We start from the raw sequence: 9205 nt of genomic DNA, 5'->3' as shown, positions 1-9205 counted from the left end.
GAGAGGTCAACAGAGCATTCTTTCCACCAATCATATTGCTTTAGTTAACAAGACTGGATACGCGTTAATGAATTTGTACCAGAGCAAATTTCCATGTTCCTCAATTATGTAGTTTATTGAAGCGCATCTATCATTTAATGGCAAACGTAACATTACACTAAAAAACTGTGGGTACACCTTAATGTTAAATTTTTTGGTTATCCTAAGAATTGATATATAATTGGTATCACACCATTACCATTTGACTTTTTCTCGTGTTAAAGATTTAGTCAAGTATTAAGACTTGCAATACAAAGAACAGAATAGATAATACTGTATTGGAAAGTTCATACAAAAACATAAATTAAAAAAATATGTTTTAGGTTAGGTTTAAAAACTGTCTAGTGATGCCATTCTGAGCCCCAAATCACTGCACTTCCAAGTCTTAAAATTACTTTCAAATGTGGAACCTTTAAAGCAGAAGACAGAGGTATGAACCTCAGGGGTGTACATCATGCCATTCCAGATCTGATGAAGTTCCTAAAATATATACTTCCAGAGTCTTCTGGATTGACCCCACATGGTGCCAGTTTGATTTGTTGGTAGACTCAGGGCCCAATTGGAATCCGCAAAAAAAAAAAAAAAAAAAAGTGTTTTATTAAATGATTTTTTTGTTTGTTTGGCAGCAAACTTTGGTCAACAAGAACTCTTATTTATATTTCTCTAATTGATCAAGGCAAGCTTGATTTAGTCTGAACAAATGGAATGGATGGAACAGTTCCAAAGAAGTGGAGGGCCTCGCTAGCTAAGTACATCAATGCCATCGACGGAGAAGCATTTGAAAGTAGTCCAATCACTGCAGCTCTAACCATACTGGGGTAAAGGTGGTCTCACTGGTAGCAGCAAATGGGATGCGGTGTTTAAAGAAAACTGTCAGCAAAGTAAACAACTGGCCTGTCAAACCTTACAAGCTGTTAAAAGGTTAAAAGTGAAAAGTACATACTTGCCTACTGTTTCTGTTTAAATTGATGACAACAACTTCACTTAAATCCTTATGTTAGCCAGTGGAAACACAGTGGAGCACCTAACCCCTCTCATCAAGAATTGACGAGCAGCCCCTCCAAACAATATCAGGGCCTCATTTACTAACAGGATTGCGCCCACTTCAGGCGTACAATAGCGGGTAAAGACATAAAACCGTATTTACAAAGGCAGCGCACTTGAGTAAAAACGCAGATTACCGCTGCTGGGAGGGCATAAGGGAAAGTGGGCGTGTGCCGCAAAGAGATGGGAGGAGAGGTGGATTTCGTCCTTGTAACATGTTTATGTTAGCTGTAACTTCGTGAACCAATATTTCTATCTCCTGTTCGCTGAACCTTCTTTTTCTCGTATCACCCATGGTGGCAGTAACATGCAGGCGATTTCTCTCGTCTTTTAACGGCACGCTAATTAACACTAGAGGGCGGAGTAAGGCGCTGATTGCCCGACGAGGATCTGGTTTGATAAATACCACGCGAAATGCGGAAATATACCGTGCGCTATTTGCGGTTGGGCAAAGGCGCAGATTAAGCTGCGGTCGCAATGTTAGTAAATGAGGCCCTCAGTGTCTAACAGGACAGAAAAGAGCAGACCTCTTAAATTAAGACACATGAGATGTAAAATCCATCAGACATCCGACTTTTTTCTTAGATTGACAATCTAGTCTACCAGTAGTAGGTAAAATATTTACAGTATAAAACAGTTAGCCTCTTTCAAGAGCCACCCCTTTCAAATATAGTTTTTTTCATGTCTTATAAAGGATGTATGAACATGTCCCCTGCTGTTCTCTTCAGAGCATCAATGACGTGGGCCAGACTTGGTCACAACAAAGCGACAACATGTACATATGCAGCACTCAAAAACAGCTCAGACAGCTTAAGTACCAAAATGTCTGCATGACTTAAAACGTAGTTTCAAGTTTCAGAATTCCAGGCATATGTAGTTTTGTGAGAAGAGTTTGTGAGAGAAATGTGCAGTTGCCAGGGCAAGATCTTAATAGAGATTTCTTAATTGACTGTGCCGGAGAGGGTGCTTACAAAAGTTCAGTGAATGAAGCATTCCTTTACTTCTAGTTTTGTAGACTGTTAGGGTTAGGGTTAACATAGACCAACACCTTTAACCCTTTTTGAGATGAAAATGTCTTTTCTATCACTCTGTGTCTGCCATTTTGTCATGAGACCATCACATTATCTGCGCCATACAGTGACTTTCTTGAAAAGAGAACAAAATACAATTCCACAAACATGGAAAAGTATCAAAATATATGAACACGTTCAATCTGGAGCAAATTGACAATATCTGTAACCCCATCCAATCGTGTGACAGGGATTTCTGTCTCTCCACACACTTTTTCCCCATTGAAACATTCACTTTCCATCTATATGCTTCTAAGGCCATTTCCAAAAAAGTCATCTTGATCATTTAAAACAACTGTGAAGAAATCAATCTCAAACAGTTTATGCTTAAATCAATATTCAAACAACAGTTATTAAAAGAAACCTAATACTGCATTTTTTACTTTCATACACATGCACATTCTGAGGGGTGTCCTGGGAGGAGTTAGCAATGACAGAACAAGGAAATAGAAACTTGACACATCTGATGTTCATCACACACACACACACACACACACACACACACACACACGCACACACACACACAGACACACAGACACATATACACACAGAAATCACACACTATCACAATGACCCGGTTCTGAGGCTAATGGGATGATCCAGTTTGTCTCCAGTCCCTCCGGTTCTTCTCTGTGTGATTGTCATTCCACTCATTATCAGTAAAGCATCATGACCACAACTGCCACAGAAGAGGATCAATAGGAGCAGAACATTGGATGTTGCTTGAGATTGGGATCCAGTAAGCATGGAGTTGGCATTAAGTGAACTGTGAGTTAACCAGTTATATATCAGTTAAAAAGGGATAGAAAGAGATCATAGTAAAGGGAGGCAGGCTGCTTCCTTGAGTCTCAGACAGTGCACAGAGGGTTCAATTCTCAGAGAGAGTGAGTCCTAAACTGGTTCAGAGAGGGTTCGAGGCCCAGGCAGAAAGTTCTGGAGGGTATAGGTTCAGACCAGCGACCCTGCTCTGCTCTGAGCCGGCACCATGACGGGAACGGCGCCCATGCGCTCCAGCGTGGCCTGGCTCACCGCGTACGAGTGTGTGTGCTGCCCGTGGGAGCCCATGGTTACAGGCTTCAGGCTCACCGAGCCATTACTCCGAACCATGGTGGGAGGGGAAGGGGCAGAGTTGGTGGTGACCACCAGAGTCTTGGGTGGGGGGAGGGTGTGGCTTCCGTTGGAATAGGCCTGGCGGGCAAGAGGGGCGGACCCCGGGGCAGAACCCGGGGCTGCTGTGGTGGCAGGGGGATGGCCTGTCGAGAAGGTCTGGCGGGTGTCACCGTTGTAACGGGTATAGGAGTTGGTGTCATAGTTGGGCTTGGGGTTGTGCCAGTAGCGGCTGTTGTATGTGTTGGTGGAGGTTAGCGTGTCGTTTTCTGAGGACGAGGCGTCTGCATGGAAAGCTTTCGCCGACGAAGACCTCTTTGGGGGCAGGTCATCTTCCCTGCAGGGAGCAGGGAGAGGTCAGAGCAAAGCAAAGGGCAAAGAAGATAGGTCATGGAAAAGCAGACATATCTCAATCATGTACTTTGACATACTGTAGCACACCTTTCTTTGAACAAGTTTGTTATACTTTGTGCAGTTTTCTATATGAAAGCCTATTTGTAATCAAAGTTGGTGCAATATCCAAAGAAATACATCTAAATAAATAAGGAAAGGTATTCGATCATGACTCATGAAACATACAATGGGGTGAGCACTTTCTCTCTCTCTTTCTGGCAATTTAAATTAACTTGAGCTGACAGTAATAGAGATACATTTGATTTATGTGAGGTTGTCAATTAAATTGTCTTAAAATATTTACTGTTAACATATAATGATTTGCCCATTAATATTTCAAACTGCTAGAAGGCGCCTTGCAGCAAGAGCAAGACTCTGCCGGCTGGGGACCTACAGTCGGTTTCTATCTACTGCTGCACTCAGATCAGCTAGAAGTCTCTTTATGAACGTCCCCCTACAAACTAAAAACTGATTTGAAATAGAATTGAGAGTCCCCAATGTCTTTTTCAATCTCCTATCAAATAACTTGAACAACAATTACCCAACGATTGCCTCGAATACAGAGATGAACTTCAAAAAAGTCACTGAAAGAATTTGATTCTATTTCAATTATTAATAATTTGCTTTCTAAATAAATACACCAACCATAAATAGCCTATGATGCTTGAAAATCAAATCCATTGTTAAAGTGTTTCTGTTGTAATAATATAGTAATGAAGAATATTGACTGGAGTACAGCTTGGCGGTGATCGATTGTGTCTGAGAGAAGATTGTGAAGTGTGAAGTGTGTGAAGCCGCCAGCTAGGACATCTGCATGCAGAGATGCAGTCAAGCCCAAAATGAGACAGATGTTATCCATGCAGACGCTCAGGACCGGACTATTTGAACCACGATTTATCTTTCAAACCGATTTATGAGCTAATCTAGGGAGTAATTTGGAGCCCATTTTTAACAGCATCAGAACTCCCAGAGTGTTTGAAATGACGAATTATGGTTGAGATGAGTAAAAGTTGTGGGGGGGAACTAAAAATGTTTGTGTTTTTGGTGGGGGGTCGTACATTTAAAATTCATATGAACATAATCAACTGAGCATAAACCAGACCGACCCGGATGGCTGATTTGTAGTAGGCCTACAGACACTGGTTACAGACACCAGTGTGTATACATTTTCATTGAAGACCACAAAGCTTGATGAATGAAAGACTGGATTGAGAGGATGGATGGATGAATGGATGGATGAATCACTGAATTACTCCTCTCAAGGTTTTTTTTGTTTCTCTCCCTGATAGTTGGGCGTGTCTTCTCTGAGAGTTTAGGATGGCTTTTGGATCTGTGAACCCCTTTGTGACATTGTATAACCGTGAAATACAATTTGATTTGATGAATGAAGTGATGGATAAATGAATGGATGGATGGCTGGATAGATGGATATGGGAGGGATGGAAGGGAGAGCCACCTGATCTCGTTGGGGATCTCCTCCTCCTCGTACTTGTTCTTGTTCTTCCAGTAGAAGAGCGTGACCACCACCAGCAGGGAGCAAATGATGACAGCCAGGATGCCCGTGGCGATGGTTCCTGCGATCAGACCCACACTCTGGGGCTGGGCTGAGGGGACAGTGGACACACAGGTTACAAATATGGTGGTAATGTGGGAGTGGGTGGCTGTTTAAGTGGGTAGCTGTGCATGTCATTCATTCTTTCATTCATTTCGTAAAACTACTGTACACATAAATTATTGGTGTGGTATACGTTTTGGATATCAGCCATGTTTCCGATGCTGCCTACCTTCCCCCCCCCCCCCCCCACCTCTTAATGAAAAATGAAAGTCTAAAAATGTCTGTCTTGAACTGGGACTCAGTCGTGATGGTAATACCTCTTTCACAGCAGAAGTACTAAATCCCAGGGTCTGTGCCTGCAGGTCTACAGAGTCACTTTAGGGCTCTTGAGCATTACAACATGAATAAATCATTAAAATCTGGTTGAATCTCTCTCTCTCTCTCTCGTTCTCTCTCTGTGTCTCTCAAGCCTTCATGTGAACTATTTGAATAAAGGGAGAGGAGGGAGAGAGAGGGATGGATGGATGGATATGGGGAGTGGGTGCTAATGGCATCAGACGTACACCAGAAACGTGCACCAGCTTCTTGCAAGTTTAATCAGGTAGCTCCCACTCTGTACCCACTTAAAACATGCCTGTCAGTCGAAAAGCAAATGATTCAATTTGGTTGAGTGGCTGTCCATGGCATTTCAAACAGGTGGATTTGCACTCCCAAAAATCCTTTTCAGAGCAGATAGACCAATTTGTAATCTAACAAAATACTTTTTCTAACTGACCTTCAAAGGCTTTTTCTGTCTGAAACCCTACATTGTCAAAATGGTTCTACACAGCGTTCTTTTTATGAAGAGTGTGGGCTGCAGCAAGGCCCTTCTACAAGTCCAAAAATGTTTCCTTTTATGTTGTTATAATTTACACAATGTCCAGAGCTACTTACGTGCTACCACCTGCAGGTTGAGCAGACAGGTGCTCTTGCCGATGGCGTTGGAGGAGATGCACTGGTACAATCCAGATGTGCTGGTGCTGATGTTCCTCAGTGTGACTGTCCCCTGCATCTGGTCTGGGGACACACACAAGAAGAGGAAGGGGGGTTAACACACACACATACACACACACACACACACAGGCACACACACAGGCACACACACAGGCATGCACATCCAGGTATGTAACGCTTGCACAAATCCTCACACAGATGTTCCTGTCCACACACACGGACAGGAACACACACACAGACAGGCATACAAACACACACACTTAAAAGTAACCTAGGGTAACCATGACTCTATTGTCAATCATTTGTATTATAGTCAACAGGAAACTCTTGGTCATCATCTAGGTCAAAATGAACAGTGCTGCTTCCAGGGTCTTAGTATGACCACTGCAACAACACACCTTTAGAGGGCGCCAAACTACCACTCTTTTAGTCCATTGTGTAGGGCTGTTTTGGCAGCCCCTTTGTCACTGATCACCCAGACACTCGTTTGGGACATTCGTTGATTTGCTTGAATGCTAAAATGACAATCACACCTTAATCAACAGTTGAAGAGGAAGGATCTCAACAGTCTCAACAATCTCAACAGTTGAAGAGGAAGGTGGACCGAGGAAGACTCTGAAATTATCATTAAAAGTTGTGGTCTTGTAAATATTGTTCTAAACAGCTTTTAATGTCATGTTTGATATGATTTTATTTCTTATTTTATGTATTACATTCTAGAAATAATTGTATTGCTGTAACATGTACATTTACAGGGTTTACAGTTTGTGCTTGCAGCAAACCAACATGTGTTTAACATATTCCCTTGTCTTGCAAGGGCACCGCTTGGTCTACTGCAGCCTTGATTAATGATCCAATTTGAATTTGTAGACGTTAGACAACTTTTCAGTCATATGACCGGTGTCCCCATTTTAGTCAGGTTTGGGTGTAAATAGGAAGACGTTTTTACCACTCACTGAGTTCTGTTTACGTTACAAGCTCCAGTGCGTTAGGTGCCTAGTCTTCATAGTGAATACCTTTGTTAAGCATTGCTCTGAAGGTATGTTTTGTATTTGATGATATTTCATTATCATTGTATTGATTATCTTACTATTTAGATAATAAACTATTATTGTGCATTTTAAGTTACTTGTTCTCCCTGAAACGTATCTATCACGCTACGGCGGTGAAAACTTTGATCTAGTCTGGTTGATGCGACTAATACTGATTATAAAAATAGACTTAGGTTTTAACCTAAGGCCTCTGAGTTACTTACAGTGGATCTCCATGCTCTGAAGGAATTTACCGGAGCCTCTGAGTGATTGGTTTACATACTAGGTCTACTATGGTTAAATCCATATTATAGTAATGATAAACGACTGATTAGTGAACACGCATACTTTAGGGTCGATGCTCTGATTAAGTAGACGATTTTTACCTACGCCAGAGTTTCATGTCATTAACTGTTTAGCGCTCAAGGTTACAGGTAACGCATTTGTGCACATTTCTAAAATTGTAGTCAGATGTTAACGAGTCAATTATCTCCCTGAACATCTAACCAGAATTGTATTGGGTTTCCCAAGCCGGGGACAAACACCAAGCGTCTCCGGCCTTACGATCCTCTTACCTACAACTGGAACATTAGGTAAGATTATGGTTCACAAAATAACCATTATATTCTGTGCATGAGCTTACTTTCGAAACATGCTACTGCCTTTAAGAACAGCCCACTGTGCCCTGGGAGTTTAAGGAGCACATAGTGAGAGTTTTCAGATCCAGATTGCTGACCTAGATTTCTCTACTGCCCCTTCGCTCTCTTTCACTCTTATACTCTCTCTCTTTCTGTCTCTTTTTCCTTGGCTCTCCATCCTTCTGTGCTTATTTGCAAAGAGATAGAGCCATGGAACTGAGCAGCTTAACGTCTACTGCCCAAAACAACAGAGTGAAAGTGAGAGTGAGTGAGTGAGTGAGTGAGTGAGTGAGTGAGTGAGTGAGAGAGAGAGAGAGAGAGAGAGAGAGAGAGAGAGAGAGGGGGAGAGAGAGAGAGAAAGAGAGAGAGAGAGAGAGAGAGAGAGAGAGAGAGAGAGAGAGAGAGAGAGAGAAGGGCTTGAGAAGGAAACAGATATCTTTTCAGCAAAACTCAATAAAAAGCTCACTCCTATGCAGTGTGAATGGGTTTCAGACACATGCAGCAACATACAGCAGTTCCAGTATTATGTTTTGACAATAGTTTTGTTGAGTGCCTGGATGTTCAAGCCCTCAAATGTTTTCAGAAAAGACAATCATGTTCTTGTGTTTCAATTTCTATTCAAATCATTTTCTTGATGCCAAAGGAAATTCAAGATCCCTGAAACATCACAACATTGTCAATATGTCCCTGAGGACAGTAGCATTGAGATGAATGTATCAGTAGTGTATGATGGTGATCCGACCCGGATTCAACAGTATCTGGAATTCTTTCACTTGATCTGTGCTTGATTCTATTATGGCCAGTGCAACACAATGTGCGACCCCAGACCTGCAAACTCCACCCATCCAGCACATCAGATAGGATACCCAAATAATATAAAAGTGTTAAAGAATTCCAGATATTATCAGAGGGCGGCGTGGAGGTGAAGTTCAGACACTGAGCTGTGCTCACAGCTGGAAAGAAGAGGAGAAACAGTGACCAGCACACATACTGCCCTCTATCTCTTAGATCCTCCCAACTCAACTGCCCTGAACATCTGGTAGGACATGATAGATCATTGACATTCTATTTTGATTGGCTGGTTTGAAATTCTAACATATTTTTTACAACAAACTAAGCCTAGCAGATCTTCATAAGAGTTGGGAGGGGTTTAGAGATAAAAGGTAGACAAGGTGTACAGCAAGCCCCAAGCATAATCATAACAAACACACATCATTACATAGCATACAGACACACACACATATATACACCCACTGCAGTACAGGTGTACAGTACAATCTCCCTCTCAATGTCAGAAACAATTTAAACACACACACACATACTGAGATCACTGAA

General features: G+C 42.0%; 1 protein-coding gene across 1 annotated transcript in view; it reads right to left on the bottom strand.

The window, feature by feature from the left end:
* Window positions 1-2052: 2052 nt before the first annotated feature.
* igsf11 (immunoglobulin superfamily member 11) overlaps window positions 2053-9205 on the bottom strand; it is a 63612-nt gene continuing 56459 nt past the window's right edge. Inside the window, exons 4-6 of the mRNA XM_067246676.1 lie at window positions 6142-6259; window positions 5110-5257; window positions 2053-3597 (exon numbers count right to left, since the gene is read on the bottom strand). Of these exons, the coding sequence (XP_067102777.1) occupies window positions 3102-3597; window positions 5110-5257; window positions 6142-6259 (762 nt within the window). The 3' untranslated portion in view covers window positions 2053-3101. The remainder of the gene's footprint in view (window positions 3598-5109; window positions 5258-6141; window positions 6260-9205) is intronic.

This window comes from Osmerus mordax, chromosome 11 (genome assembly GCF_038355195.1).
Source record: "Osmerus mordax isolate fOsmMor3 chromosome 11, fOsmMor3.pri, whole genome shotgun sequence".
In the NCBI taxonomy this organism is placed as follows: domain Eukaryota; kingdom Metazoa; phylum Chordata; class Actinopteri; order Osmeriformes; family Osmeridae; genus Osmerus; species Osmerus mordax.
This window is presented reverse-complemented; position numbering and strand designations above follow the sequence as displayed.